The sequence below is a fragment of the Oncorhynchus kisutch genome, linkage group LG8, assembly GCF_002021735.2.
Source record: "Oncorhynchus kisutch isolate 150728-3 linkage group LG8, Okis_V2, whole genome shotgun sequence".
Classification (NCBI taxonomy): domain Eukaryota; kingdom Metazoa; phylum Chordata; class Actinopteri; order Salmoniformes; family Salmonidae; genus Oncorhynchus; species Oncorhynchus kisutch.
The window spans coordinates 40,121,993-40,138,588 of NC_034181.2; the positions used below are offsets into that span (position 1 = coordinate 40,121,993).

General features: G+C 44.2%; 1 protein-coding gene across 2 annotated transcripts in view; it reads right to left on the reverse strand.

Annotated features, from left to right (window-relative positions):
• LOC109895676 (guanine nucleotide-binding protein G(q) subunit alpha) overlaps positions 1 to 16,596 on the reverse strand; it is a 40,760-nt gene that overhangs the window by 17,169 nt on the left and 6,995 nt on the right. For both annotated transcript variants that reach the window (XM_020489566.2, XM_031830343.1), the window contains exons 2-4: positions 3,527 to 3,711; positions 893 to 1,047; positions 653 to 781 (exon numbers count right to left, since the gene is read on the reverse strand). In XM_020489566.2, the coding sequence (XP_020345155.1) occupies positions 653 to 781; positions 893 to 1,047; positions 3,527 to 3,711 (469 nt within the window). The remainder of the gene's footprint in view (positions 1 to 652; positions 782 to 892; positions 1,048 to 3,526; positions 3,712 to 16,596) is intronic.

Sequence of the window (16,596 nt, forward strand, 5' to 3'; positions counted from 1 at the left end):
ATGGCACATATCACTTTCTTCTCCAACACTTTGTTTTTGCATTATTTCAACCAAATTGAACATGTTTCATTATTTATTTGAAGCTACATTTATTTGATTAATGTTTTATATTAAGTTAAAATAAGTGTTAATTCAGTATTGTTGTAATTGTCATTATTACAAAAACTTTTTAATTTTTTTTAAATTTTAATCTGCCGATTAATCGGTATTGGCTTTTTTGGCCCCCCAATAATCGGTCTCGGTATTGAAAAATCATAATCGGTCGACCTCTAGTTAAAGTTACTATTTTCACTGTACAGCTGATAAAATATAATCCCTAATGTTGTTGTATAACCCACAGCAAAGCAAGGCATGAGCTACTGTTTCAATGGAACCATTGTTACACATGTTTATCTAAGAATGAGCAATAGTAAACTTGCAAGTCTGTACTCTAGATACCCTAAGAATATAACATCAATTGATAGAGCTCCACCCTCTGGTCTGTTCTCACCACTACATTAGTATGGAAGTTGAAGGCTACATATAAGCAGTGCCTAGTGTTAGAACAGAGACAAACCTCAATCTCAGTGTGTCAGATATAGAATAGAAAAGAATATAATGGAGTGTAGTAGAATAGGGTTGAATAGCTCAGTGAGATTGAGGGTTGGCATACCTGAAGATGACACTCTGGAGGTCGAAGGGGTACTCGATGATGCCCGTAGTGGGGACCCTAACCCTCAGCACATCCTGCTGGGTGGGCAGGTAAGAGGTCTCTGCAATCCGGTCCAATGCATTCATGTAACTATGAAGACAAAAAAGGGGGGAGGGGGGGAAGGGGGTATTGTGAGTGCCCACTGCCTAGCAGGAGAGGAAATGTGATGTAGTAGTAGAGCTAGAGATCTCATTTACTCACTATTTGGTAGAGTCCGACAGCTGGTACTCCCGTCTCCGATCGTAGGCCTCCTGGATGCCCGGGTCATTCCATAAACACTTGATGGCGTTTATGTAGGGGTTCTCAAACGTGTAGACTTTCTCCACATCCACCTCTTGGACCACGTTAGCGTTGCCCTGAGGGAGGGAAGAAAAAACAGACTGAGACACTCCTCCAGGTCAGACTTTTAATCAACTCAAACAAATATATAAATTAAATGGCATCAATTCAAGGTTCTGTGAGTCTGAATTGGTACTAAAGCATAACCCAGGCTCAGGCAAACAATCCTGTCGGTGAGTATGGCCGGGTTCCGGGTGGACTATTTTGCAGTTGTAATGCGGAGACAATCAGATCTCGCGACACTTGAATAGTTGTTTAATTAACATCTAACACCATGCTCAGACCGGAAACGCGCGTGTGCCATCGTGCGCAAATTGATTTTGTCCCCCGACACTAAACGCGATCACGGCACGCAGGTTGAAATCAATCTGAAATCAATCTGAAAACAAACCAATTATATTAATTTGGGGACCAGTTGAAAAGCATTAAACATCTATGGCAATTTAGCTAGCTAGCTTGCAGTTGCTAGCTAATTTGTCCTATTTAGCTAACTTGCTGTTGCTAGCTAATTTGTCCTGGGATATAAACATTGAGTTGTTATTTTACCTGAAATGCACAAGGTCCTCTACTCCAACAATTATTCCATACATAAAACGGTCAATCAAATAGTTTCTAGTCATCTCTCCTCCTTCCAGGCTTTTTCGTCTTTGCACTCTATATGGCGATTGGCATCTAACTTTCATAGGTGTATTACCACGACCGACCGACTTCAGTTCATCTTTCAATCACCCACGTGGGTATAACCAATGAGGATATGGCACATGGGTATATGCTTCTATAAACCAATGAGGAGATGGGAGAGGCAGGACTTGCACCGCGCTCAGCGTCACAAATAGAACTGACTTCTATTTTTGCGCTTGGCAACGCAGACCCTCGTCATGCAATAAAATGCAAATGAATTACTTAAAAATCATACAATGTGATTTTCTGGATTTTTGTTTTAGATTCCGTCTCTCACAGTTGAAGTGTACATATGATAACAATTACAGACCTCTACATGCTTTGTAAGTAGGAAAACCTGCAAAATTGGCAGTATATCAAATACTTGTTCTCCCCAATGTATGTGTACATTTATTTTGCAATGCTCGCGATCGCGACGTGGTCAGCATGTTAGGTGTCATGCTGGTATAAGGGATTGGGAGACAGGCGCAGGAATGCGTAATAGGGGTTTTTATTTCACAAATTACGGCAAGGGGACGAAGACCAAACAAACATGCATACAAAACACAGGGTTGAGATCCAAACAAAGGAGCGAGGAGTACCTCGACTAAATACACAATCGCACAATGATTATCACACGAGACGAGACCCGTAACAGGCCACAGCACAGGTACTCACACGACCAACGGACATTGGAACAATAATCGACAGGACAATGGTAAACAAAGGGCACACTTATACAATTACTAATCAATGGGAATAGGGACCAGGTGTGCGTAATGACAGTTCCGGAGGGATCCTTGACATTAGGAAGCAATTTAATATGATATAGTAATATTCTGAGATGCACAGTGAGTGCAACTGAAAAAAAAGAACACAGCCTATTTGTTTCACTATATGCCGCTCCACAGAGGCTCTAAGGGCCTAATATGAAGCCATCACATAGCCCACCTAGCCCAACTCCAGCAGTGTTTCGTTCTACTATTATTTAGAAAAAGTGAAATGATTGATTCTGAAATCCCCCGAGTCACATGACTGGCTTCACTTCATTATCTGACCTCACCTCATTACTTATCTCTACTGTACCTTGTACACCAAAACCCCAAAAGGTAGGGATTGTTTTTGCCCGGTGACAACCGGGGAATGACATGCTACTGCCCCCTGTTGAATGTATCCAATCCTCAAGCCAACATAACACACCAGGAAAATAACACAGGCTTCATATACAATCCAGGCCACTTAAAACTTGTGATGACTATAAGAACACTAAAGAATAACATATATACAATGTAACATAATGATGTCACACCAGGCCTAGTGATTCATATAAGACATGGTCCGTCAACAACTGATAGGTCTCAGTACCTCAATTGGACAGTTTCATGTGAAATTACCTGCAGTTCTAAACTTTACTTTTGATACCTCTTTTTTCTCTGTAACCAAAATAATAGCCTGAATTAGACTACGGCTTAGGATAAAGGGCACCAGTCTTAATCAAAGAGGAGGAATTCATATAAGCAGTTTCAGTCTATGCAGACAACTGAAACCGAGAAATATGACCTCAGTACACCAGATAACTATTTTTCTCTCTCTCTCACACACACACACCCTTGGCTGGATGACATGGAATGGGTTGAGAGTGACAGGAAGACACAGGAAGTACCAAAACAGACAGGATGTGAATGTGGAAGGCTGTTCCATGACTATGAAAGATAGAGTCATCTTCTTATGCTCACTAACACATCTCTCTCTCGCACACGCACTCACATACACACACAGCTTTCGTTCCCACTCATTCCCACAACTTCCCTTCTTTCCCTCTCCCACCCTCCTTACCTTGTTGTGCTCATATTTGTAAGGGATCATGAGGGTCTCCATGGCGCGGATCATGGACTGCATAGCAGTGAAGATGTTCTGGTACACCAGCTTGGTGAAGCCGCGCTTGTCCTCCTCTGAGTAGCCCGTGCCATGGATGATTCTCATCTGTTTAATGAAGGTGCTCTTCCCACTCTCTCCAGTACCTGGGAAAGGGGGAGATGGGGGAGAGGAGGGGGAAGGAAGTAATGCATGGGTCTTTGAAGAATTGTGAGGCATTATTTACCGATACTGAGTTGTAAAATGTACATGTTTTGAAATATTTGTGAAATATTTAAAATTGGCCAAATAATGTATATGTATATATATATATATATATATATATATATATATATATATATATATATATATATATACATACATATCTATATAACAGTTATAGATCTATCATTCTTATTGAAAGCAAGTATAAGAAGGTAGATCTGTTCTACATGCGCTATTTCTATGCATCCAGTTCGTAATTTTTGTTTTTGCATCTTTTACTTTCAGTTTTGTACACCAGCTTCAAACAGCTGAAAATACAATATTTTTGGTTATGTCAAATATTTCAAAGTGGTTTAGATGGTACAATGTTTCTCTACACTGTACTTGCTTGTTTTGTCACAGAAACAGAAATTAGGCGACCAATTCAAATTTTAGCAACCAGGAAATGCGGAACGATTTCTGCATATGTGGACACCCATTCCATTTAGTGGATTTGGCTATTTCAGTCACACACGTTGCTGACAGGTGTATAAAATAGAGCATACTGCAATGCAATCTCCATAGACAAACATTGGCAGTAGAATGGCATTACTGAAGAGCTCAGTGACTTTCAAAGTGGCACTGCCATAGGATGCCGTTTTTCAAATTTCTGTCCTGCTAGAGCTGCCCGGGTCAACTGTAAGTGATGTTATTGTGAAGTGGAAACTTCTAGGATCAACAACGGCTCAGCCGTAAAGTGGTAAGCCGCACAAGCTCACAGAATGGGACCGCCGAGTGCTGAAGCGTGTAGCAAATAAAAATCGGCTCTACTCAGTTGCAACACTCACTGCCGAGTTCCAAACTGCCTCTGGAAGCAACATCAGCACACAAACTGTTCGTCAGGAGCTTCATGGAATGGGTTTCAATGGCAGAACATCCGCACACAAACCGAAGATCATCATGCGCAATGCCAAGCATCGGCTGGAGTGGTGTAAAGCTCGCCGCCATTGGACTCTGGAGCAGTGGACTGATGAATCACGCTTCCACCGCCAGCTGGCAGTCCGACAGACGTCTCTGGGTTTGGCGGATTTCAGGAGAACGCTACCTGCCCCAATGTATAGTGCCAACTGTAAAGTTTGGTGGAAGAGGAATAATGGTCTGGGGCTGTTCTTCATGGTTCGGGCTAGGCCTTTTAGTTCCAGTGGGAAATCTTAACGTTACAGCATACAATGACATTGTAGATGATTCTGTGCTACCAACTTTATGGCAACAGCTTGGGGCAGGCCCTTTCCTGTTTCAGCATGACAATTCCCCTGTGCACAAAGCGAGGTCCATACAGAATTGGTTCGTCGAGACCAGTGTGGAAGAACTTGATTGGCCTGCACAGAGCCCTGACCTCATCCCCATCGAACACCTTTGGGATGAATTGGAACGCCGACTGCGAGCCAGGCCTAATCGCTCAACATCTGCTCCTGACCTCACTACTTCTCTTGTGGCTGAATGGAAGCAAGCCCCTGCAGCAATGTTATAATATCTAGTGGAAAGCCTTCACAGAAGAGTAGAGGTTGTTATTACAGCAAAGGGGGGACCAGCTCCATATTAATGCCCATGATTTTGTAATGATATTTTCGACGAGCAGGTGTCCACATACTTCTAATCATGTGGTGTATTTCACCAAGCTAAATCAAATGAAGGTAACTTTGGGAGTTCTATACTAGATCAGTGTGGTTCGCACTGCATTTCCTACATGCAATGCCCATCTATCAGGGAATGCAGGCCTCAAGGGAGTCAAGAGGGTTTGGTCTGGCTCATATGATGAGTGTACCCACCACTCCCCAGACTGACTTGTTGGAAAGGTGGCATCCTATGACGGTTCAATGTTGAAAGTCATTGAGCTCTTCAGTGAGGGCCATTCTACTGCCAATGTTTGCCTATGGATATTGCATGGCTGTGTGCTCGATTTTATACACCTGTCAGCAACGGACGTGGCTGAAATAGCCAAATCCATTCATTTGAAGGGTTGTCCACATACTTTTGGTCATGTAGTGTACTAGCGATTTGGAGTGGGAGAGGATGGGGAGTATGTTGTTTCAACTTTAGCAACTGGACTAGTTGGTGACTGAGGCAGTACATTTATGTATTTGGTAAGGTGACAGTGTGTTAAATGACAGGGATGTGATTCTCACCAACAGAGCAGAAGGTAAACCACGCCGAAACTATAGATACCAATTAGTATGTGTTCTAAGGATGGACTTTATCAAGGCAGCAGTCTTCCCCCATCATTCTAGTAGCTCATCTCACGTGGATTACAATCTCGCTTTATGCTACACACCAACATTTCTATCCATGAGTCTGGAAGAGAAAGTTTAGCCCCAGGAGATGCTGTTGGTTCATTAGGGCATTTAAAAAAAAAAGTTCATAATTAATTGGGTGACACATTACCTTTAGCGATACAGAATATCTCACCACTATCCGTTCCATCTCCTCCTCTCTATCCTTTATTCCTTTCTAGAACGTGCAGAGGGGCTGGCAACAGTTTACTGGAATATGTTTTGTTGTGAAAACATGTTACTATCGATGATCCCGAACAGATTTAATTTAGTTTCCCTAATTAAGCACTGGGTAGCTGCAGGAACAGAGTTGGAGAGCCCATTGCATACAGAGTTTAGGCCGGAATATCACCTGTTGCGCAGCGTGAGTATGCTCCTCAAACAGTGGTTGATGCGTGGAGCAATATAAGTGTTCCTATATTTATTTCTCCGCTGCTCATATTAAGCACATGCTGCGCTATAAAACCGAAGTAGCCTACCTGGCATCATTGAAAAACGGACCATGGGAAAACGTGCGGACTCCATTTGCTATTCGACTGCATACAGATGACATGTATTTTTATCCCCTGCCCCTGTTCCTGCCCATTTGATAATGGGACACTCTAAATTGAAAACAATTTTACATATTAGTAAAGACAAGATTAAGTTGAGAATAGTCTGATGGGTGAAAATATGATCACTTGATGAGAGAACAGTGTGTTCTGGCCATGCTGCTGCTCCAGTTTCAAATTCCACCTGACTGTGCTGCTGCTCCAGTTTCAACTGTTCTGCCTTATTATTATTCGACCATGCTGGTCATTTATGAACATTTGAACATCTCGGCCATGTTCTGTTATAATCTCTACTGGCCACCCCACATAGCCTGGTTCCTCTCTAGGTTTCTTCCTAGGTATTGGCCTTTCTAGGGAGTTTTTCCTAGCCACCGTGCTTCTACACCTGCATTGCTTGCTGTTTGGGGTTTTAGGCTGGGTTTCTGTACAGCACTTTGAGATATCAGCTGATGTACGAAGGGCTATATAAATAAATTTGATTTGATTTGATTTGTGTGCAGCCGAGGCAAGAAACTGATCGCAAGCTTTTTTTTTTACTTTCTCAAATCATCAATAGCCCATAGATCGCATCATGCAGTCTGTACATGTTTGATTTCTAAGTTATTCTAAGGTTTGTATCATTCACAACTAAAGTTGCCAAATAACTCTAAATCCGGTGTATAGGACCTGTTTCAAATGATCACTTTTACACTCAACATAGCTACTTAATATGCGCACTTGCTTCGGAATGGGAAAAATATCCTTTCTATTTTATTCAGCTAAGTTAAATTATATTCTTCTTACTATAAAATCATATTTAAATATATATGATTTTATATAAATATAAAATAACGGCACTTGACTTAAAAGCAAATCTTGTCAGCTAAATGAACAAGCCTACAGCCTATTGCATAGATCATAGCCAGATAACATACAGTAAGCCAACATATTCTGTTCTTCTGAAATACATTTTCTTCATATCATAATGTTTCTTTAGACCCAACTAAAGAAAATAATGGATTTATTGTGATGATGTATATTAAATTTATTTATTCAACTTTTTAAAATTTGCATGGAGGCTTGTATGCGTGGAGGCCTAGAGATGCTAAACCTGTTTATGTTAATTAACAGTCAATTACCGTGAGACTGGCATACTTTTGCATGACAATAACCGGCTGACAAAATGTTGTGACTGCCACAGCCCTAGACTCAGGTAGTATAATTAACCTAGTTCTGTCACAGTACAGGAGGGAGGTTTGTGTCAGGAACAGATGTCAGTCTCCTGTATCCATAGTGAGACACGCAGATACCCAGTGGCACAGGTTACGTTAGTAACTACCAAAGGCAAGTGCACTATGAAAATGGGGGTGGTGAACCATTTACCTGTACCAGTACTGCTAGGAGATACTGTAAGCTGCTCGAGAGCCTATGGCAGTGTAAACAGAACCTCCTTGATACACATAAGCAACGTGAAGTAGTCACTGGCACACTCTGAGAAAACACATCCCCAACAGGCGCGCACTCGCCGGGCCCTACAGGCACTACAGGGAGACGTCTCTGCTTCACCCAGATCGAGTGCTGGGGAGGAAGAAAAATACAATTCTAGATCAGAGGCTCAGGCAGTTGTTTCAAGAAACGACAGAGGATGACATGTGCCCAGGTCTCTCAACAGAGAGTGGAGGAGACCAAGGCCCCCCACTGAGAATAGACAGCCAAGATTTTCCTTTATCTGATGAGTTGATAGTACAGTTTGGCAGTGCACAGTTGCAGGACACAGACCTGATTTTGGGGCGGCGCAAAGTGAAAGTAGTGGATGGGAAGCGCTTGTAGGGCATCAATGAGGTAAATCACCGTATTACTGCATAAAGAAGGGCTTACTGTACTGAGTGGTTAAGAGAAGGGGCGAGGTTCTAGATCTCTTAATGGTGCCTGGATCATATAGAGACACTGTACTCTACTGTACCTGGAGCATTAGCAAGTGCTGGGAGGCCACTTGGCCGTCAACAAAACTAAAGAGCGCATCATGAGTAGATTCTACTGGCCTCATGTTACGAATGATGTAGAAAAGTACTGTAAGTCATGCGACCAGTGCCAAAAGACGACCCCGAAGTCAATTACAGAAACCTGCTCATCCCAGCATTGAAACACCCTTTGAGCAGATAGCAATGGATCTGGTGGGTCCTATTACCCAAATCAGCAGAGTGCACGAATATATACGGATGGTAATCGACTATGTAACACACTACCCCGAAGCCATTCCCCAGCTTAATATGTCCACTAAAGGGTTTTCAAAGGAGCTTTTCAGATTTGGCCTACCCTCCTCTATTTTGTCGGACCATGTGACCCCGTCCGTGTATGTTGAAAGACTTGCACACCTTGTACAATATGAGTCAAATACTCACAAGTGTATATCATCCCTAAAACAATGAATTATGTGAACGCCTGATTAAAACTGTTCAGTCTATGCTGAAGAAGGAGATTGAGTGAGACGGGAGGAACTGAGACATGTTAATACCTCACTTGTTGTTTGCTCTTAGGAAGGTACCCCAGTCGTCAACGGGCTTCTCTCCATTCTATCTGTTATATCAGAGGCAGTGCAGAGGGATCCAGGACCTCGCCAAGGAGGCGTGGGAAGCCCAGCCGTGTCCCCACAGAACACTGATAGAACATGTCGCTCTAATGCGAGACCTGAAGGAACACATGGAGAGTGCGCTGCAAGCGCAACAAAGAGCCTACAACCGGACTTCCCAGCCCCGAAGTTTGGGGTCGCTAACGTGCGAGCAAGAGCAGAACCTACGGGCACTAGTTGACCGACACTGGGAGGTATTTTCCTCACTCCCAGGGAATACATACCTCATCCAGCATAATTTATACACAATATTAGACCATACATTTTTTTGTGTTACTACATAAAGATGGAAATAACTAACTCACCAGCATTCCGACCATAAATACGACTTTCCCAAAATGGATCCTTTGTTCGTACCCCCCAAGGCAATTGAACTTATCCCAGAAGCTGCTGCATGACGCTGCTGGTGGAGAAGAGGTATTCGGAGTGGACTTCTAGTCTGACTCAGGAGGCATACATACCATCAACCGCTTCTGAGTATATTACTCACTAATGTCCAGTCCCTGGACAATAAAGTAGACGAGCTCAGGGCGAGGATCTCCTTCCAGAGAGACAGCAGGGACTGTAACATACTCTGTTTCACGGAATCAGGGCTCACTCTGGATATACTGTCCCTGTCCATACAGCCAGCTGGGTTCTCAGTACATCATACAGACAGGAAGAATGAACTCTCCTGGAAGAAGAAAGGTGGTGGTGTACATTTCATGATTAACTACTCATGGTGTGATGGTGATAACGTACAAGGACTCATGTCCTTAATTCACCGGACCTAGAATACCTCACAATCATATGCCGATTGTATTACCTTCCAAGAGAATTCTCTTTGATTATAGTCACAGCCGTGTATTTTCCCCCTCAAGCCGATACCACGACGGCACTCAAGGAACTACACTGGACTTTGTGCAAACTGGAAACCACATATCCTGGGGCAGCCTTTATTGTTGCTGGGGACATTAACAAAGAAAATATGAGGAAAACGCAACCGAAATGCTCACCCATTGTTCTCTATCTTCTGGGACGACAACAAGGTTCACGACTCCATTCGGGTAGCCTCTGAGAATAACATTGACGTATATACAGACACAGTGACTGAGCTCATCAGGATGTGTATAAGGGATGTTGTTCCTACTGTGATTATTAAAGCATACCCAAACCAAAAAACGTGGATAGATGGCAGCATTCATGCAAAACTGAAAGTGCGAATTAGCCCATTTAACCACGGCAAGGTGACTGGGAATATGGTTGAATACAAACAGTGCAGTTATGCCCTCAGTAAGGCAATCAAACAGGCAAAACGTCAGTACAGAGAAATTGGAGTTGCAATTCAACGGCACAGACACGAGATGTATGTGACAGGGACACCAGACAATCAAGGATTACAAAGAGAAAACCAGCCACATCGTGGGCACAAATGTCTTGCTCCCGGACAAGCTAAACACCGTCTTCGCCTGCTTTGAGGAAAACACAGTGCCACCGACGCGGGCCGCTCCTAAGCTCTGTGGGCTCTCGTTCTCCGTAGCCGACGCGAGTAAGACATTTAAGAGTGTTAACCCTCGCAAGGCTGCCGGCCCAGACGGCATCCCTAGCCGCATCCTCAGAGCATGTGCCGACCAGCTGGCTGGAGTGTTTACAGAAATATGCAATCTCTCCCTATCTCAGTCTGCTGTCCCCACTTGCTTCCAGGATGTTCACCATTGTTCCTGTACCCAAGAAAGCAAAGGTAACGGAACTAAATGACTATCACCCCATAGCACTCACTTCTGTCATCATGAAGTGCTTTGAGAGGCTAGTTAAGGATCATATCACCTCCACCTTACCTGACACCTGAGACACAGCTCATTTTGCATACCGCCTCAATAGATCCCTAGACAATGCAATCGCCATCACACTGCTCACTGCCCTATCCCATCTGGATAAGAGGAATACCTATGTAAGAATGCTGTTCATTGACTACAGCTCAGCCTTCAACACCATAGTACCATCCAAGCTCATCATTAGGCTCAGGGCCCTGGGTCTGGACCCCGCCCTGTGCAACTGGTTCCTGGACTTCCCGACGGGCCGCTTCCTGGTTGTGAAGGTAGGAAACGATACCTCTGCTACATTGATCCCCAACAGGGGCCCCACAAGGGTGCATGCTCAGTCCCCTCCCTTATACCTTGTTCACCCATGACTACATGACACGCACCCCTCCAACTCAATCATCCAACTCAAGTTTGCAGACAACACAACAGTAGAAGGCCTGATTACCAACAACAACGAGACAGCCTACGGAGAAGAGGTGAGGGCCCTGGCGGAGTGGTGCCAGGAAAATAACCTCGTCCTCAACATAAACAAAACGAAGGAGCTGATCATGGACTTCAGGAGACAGCAGAGGGAGCTAGCCCCTATTCACATCGACGGGGGAGCAGTGAAGAAGATGAAAAGCTTCAAGTTCCTCAGCGTACACATCACTGACAATCTGAAATGGTCTATCCACACAGACAGAGTGGTGAAGAAGGAGCAACAGCCCCTCTTCAACCTCAGGAGGCGGAATACATTTGGTATGGGCCCTAATACCCTCGTTTACAGATGCACCATTGAGGGCATCCTGTCAGGCTGTATTCCCCCTGGTATGGAAACCGCAGGGCTTTCTAGAGGGTGGTGCAGTCTGCCCAAGGCATCACCAGGGGCATACTGCTTGCCCTCCAGAACACCTACAGCACTTGATGTCACATGAAGGCAAAATATCATCAAGGACATCTACCATCCGAGCAACGGCATGTTCACCCCACTATCATCCAGGAGGTCAGTACAGCTGCATCCAAGCTCGGACCGAGCGACTGAAAAACAGCTTCTATCTCAAGGCCATCAGACTGTTAAATAGCCATCACTAGCCGGCTTCCACCCAGTACCCTGCCCTTAACTTAGTCACTGTCACTATCCGGCTACCATCCGGTTACTCAACCCTGCACCTTAGAGGCTGCTGTCCTATGTACATAGACATGGAATAACTGGTCACTTTTATAATGGAAAACTGGTCTCTTTAATAAAGTGTACATACTGTTTAATTCATCTTATATTTCATCCTATTAAACTATTGCTGCATATATACTATTCTATCCTACGTATTCTACAGAAATACTAAATATTCTATCCTCATACTTTCCATAATGTCTATACATCCCATCACATATTTAAGCAATAAGGCACGAGGGGGAGTGGTATATGGCCAATATACCATGGCTAAGGGATATTTTTAGACATGGCGCATCACGGAGTATTGGCCCTATATCACAAACCCTGAGGTGCCTTATTGCTATTATAAACTGGTTACCAACATAATTAGAGCAGTAAAAAATACATGTTTTGTCATACCCGTGGTATACGGTCTGATATACCGCGGCTGTCAGCCAATCAGTATTCAGGGCTCGAACCACCCAGTTTATAAATATATTTATACTCCCGGACTCTGACATTGCTCATCTTAATATTTATATATTTCTTAATTCCATTCTTTTACTTTTAGATCGGTGTGCATTGTTAGATACTACTGCACTGCTGGAGCTAGGAGCACAAGCACTTCGCTACACCCGCAAAAACATCTGCTAAAAATGTGTATGCGACCAATAATTAAATTTTAAGTTATTGAGTCGTTCCTCAGCGCATGATCCAGTCCGATAGTTCTCGTACCGAAGCCAGACGGAATGATGAGATTCTGTTCAGGACTTCTGAGGAAGGAATGACATCTCCAAATGAACACATACCCAATGCTGAGGGTAGATGAGCTGACAGAGCGGTTGGGAGAAGGGAGCTACATAACTAACCTAGATCTCACTATAAAGGCTATTGGCATGCAGTTCAGACGTCTTTTGTCCTCGTCTTGTCGTGTCCTGTATATATATATATATTTACAACTTTTTCACATACATTTTATTTTTATTTTCCATCAACTCATCTTCAAAACACTCTCCTGCAACCCGCCTCACCAATGTATATTTATAAAAAAGTATTATTTACCTCAGATCTGTAATCCTCCAAGAAGCTAGCCAGAAACTCCAGGAGGCTGGCCTGAAACTAGCCAGAAGCTAATCCAGAAGCTAGTTCAGAAGCTAGTTGGCTCCTTTACTGGCAAGTCGTTGGTGTTCAGCTAACCACGGTTTGTGGTCATCGGCTATCCTTTGGCTCGAAAGTCTATCGCCAGTTCTGTACGGCGCAGCGCGGCTCGGAGCGGAGCATACCGGACCAATTTTTCTCTCCATGTCCCTGGATTTCGACTGCTCTCTGGACATTCATGCCCGGATCTCACAGCTAGCTAGCTGCTATCCGTGTGACTGTCGGCCTTCGTCGATTCCGGAGCAAACATCAATTGTTCCGGAGCTAGCGGGCTCCGTCAATCACTCCTGAGTTCCATCAATCGCACCTGGGCTGCGGTCGCCTATCCGGACCCGTTTTGCTGCCTTCGCGGAGCCCCACCGGGCCTTCACAACTGGACTGCCGACGTTATCTACCCGAAGGAGTTATTCGGCTGGCTCCTCCGTCGCGACGTTACCTGAACGCCCATCTGCGGCCTGCTAACCGTTAGCTGTCTTACCGGCTGCTATCTGAATAGACAATCGGACAAAAAAAATTATTTAAAAAAAAAAAAATATTAAATTATTTTTTATTATTATTATTATGTTTTCTTCTTGGGCCTCTATAACTATATCTATTGTTTTTATTTTTGTTGTTGTTGTGTGATTTGGATTGATCCCCTCTACCACACGGAACCCCACTAATCTACTGACGGAGCGCAGGAGGTGGCTAACAACAGACCTCCATCCTATGCTAGCTTGCTACCGATGCCCTGGCTAGCTGTCTAAATCACCAACCAACCTCTCCACTCACCGGACCCTTTTGATCACTCGACTAAGCATGCCTCTCCTTAATGTCAATATGTCTTGTCCATTTCTGTTCTGGTTAGTGTTTATTGGCTTATTTCACTGTAGAGCCTCTAGTCCTGCTCACTATACCTTATCCAACCTATTAGTTCCACCACCCACACATGCAATGACATCTCCTGGTTTCAACGATGTTTCTAGAGACAATATCTCTCTCTTCATCACTCAATACCTAGGTTTACCTCCACTGTATTCACATCCTACCATACATTTGTCTGTACATTATACCTTGATGCTATTTTATCGCCCCCAGAAACCTCCTTTTACTCTATGTTCCAGACGTTCTAGACGACCAATTCTCATAGCTTTTAGCCGTACCCTTATTCTACTCCTCCTATGTTCCTCTGGCGATGTAGAGGTGAATCCAGGCCCTGCAGTGCCTAGCTCCACTCCTATTCCCCAGGCGCTCTCTTTTGACGACTTCTGTAACCGTAATAGCCTTGGTTTCATGCATGTTAACATTAGAAGCCTCCTCCCTAAGTTTGTTCTATTCACTGCTTTAGCACACTCTGCCAACCCGGATGTTCTAGCTGTGTCTGAATCCTGGCTTAGGAAGACCACCAAAAACTCAGACATTTTAATTCCAAACTACAACATTTTCAGACAAGATAGAACTGCCAAAGGGGGCGGTGTTGCAATCTACTGCAAAGATAGCCTGCAGAGTTCTGTCCTACTATCCAGGTCTGTACCCAAACAATTTGAACTTCTACTTTTAAAAATCCACCTCTCTAAAAACAAGTCTCTCACCGTTGCCGCCTGCTATAGACCACCCTCTGCCCCCAGCTGTGCTCTGGACACCATATGTGAACTGATTGCCCCCCATCTATCTTCAGAGTTCGTGCTGCTAGGCGACCTAAACTGGAACATGCTTAACACCCCAGCCATCCTACAATCTAAACTTGATGCCCTCAATCTCACACAAATAATCAATGAACCTACCAGGTACCTCCCCAAAACCTTAAACACGGGCACCCTCATAGATATCATCCTAACCAACTTCCCCTCTAAATACACCTCTGCTGTCTTCAACCAAGATCTCAGCGATCACTGCCTCATTGCCTGCATCCGTAATGGGTCAGCGGTCAAACGACCTCCACTCATCACTGTAAAACGCTCCCTGAAACACTTCTGCGAGCAGGCCTTTCTAATCGACCTGGCCGGGGTATCCTGGAAGGATATTGATCTCATCCCGTCAGTAGAGGATGCCTGGATATTTTTTTTAAATGCCTTCCTAACCATCTTAAATAAACATGCCCCATTTAAGAAATTTAGAACCAGGAACAGATATAGCCCTTGGTTCTCCCCAGACCTGACTGCCCTTAACCAACACAAAAACATCCTATGGCGTTCTGCATTAGCATCGAACAGCCCCCGTGATATGCAGCTGTTCAGGGAAGCTAGAAATCATTATACACAGGCAGTTAGAAAAGCCAAGGCTAGCTTTTTCAAGCAGAAATTTGCTTCCTGCAACACTAACTCAAAAAAGTTCTGGGACACTGTAAAGTCCATGGAGAATAAGAACACCTCCTCCCAGCTGCCCACTGCACTGAAGATAGGAAACACTGTCACCACTGATAAATCCACCATAATTGAGAATTTCAATAAGCATTTTTCTACGGCTGGCCATGCTTTCCACCTGGCTACTCCTACCCCGGACAACAGCACTGCACCCCCAACAGCAACTCGCCCAAGCCTTCCCCATTTCTCCTTCTCCCAAATCCATTCAGCTGATGTTCTGAAAGAGCTGCAAAATCTGGACCCCTACAAATCAGCCGGGCTAGACAATCTGGACCCTTTCTTTCTAAAATTATCTGCCGAAATTGTTGCCACCCCTATTACTAGCCTGTTCAACCTCTCTTTCGTGTCGTCTGAGATTCCCAAAGATTGGAAAGCAGCTGCGGTCATCCCCCTATTCAAAGGGGGGGACACTCTTGACCCAAACTGCTACAGACCTATATCTATCCTACCGTGCCTTTCTAAGGTCTTCGAAAGCCAAGTCAACAAACAGATTACCGACCATTTCGAATCTCACCATACCTTCTCTGCTATGCAATCCGGTTTCAGAGCTGGTCATGGGTGCACCTCAGCCACGCTCAAGGTCCTAAACGATATCTTAACCGCCATCGATAAGAAACATTACTGTGCAGCCGTATTCATTGATCTGGCCAAGGCTTTCGACTCTGTCAATCACCATATCCTCATCGGCAGACTCGACAGCCTTGGTTTCTCAAATGATTGCCTCGCCTGGTTCACCAACTACTTCTCTGATAGAGTTCAGTGTGTCAAATCGGAGGGTTTGCTGTCCGGACCTCTGGCAGTCTCTATGGGGGTGCCACAGGGTTCAATTCTTGGACCGACTCTCTTCTCTGTATACATCAATGAGGTCGCTCTTGCTGCTGGTGAGTCCCTGATCCACCTCTACGCAGACGACACCATTCTGTAT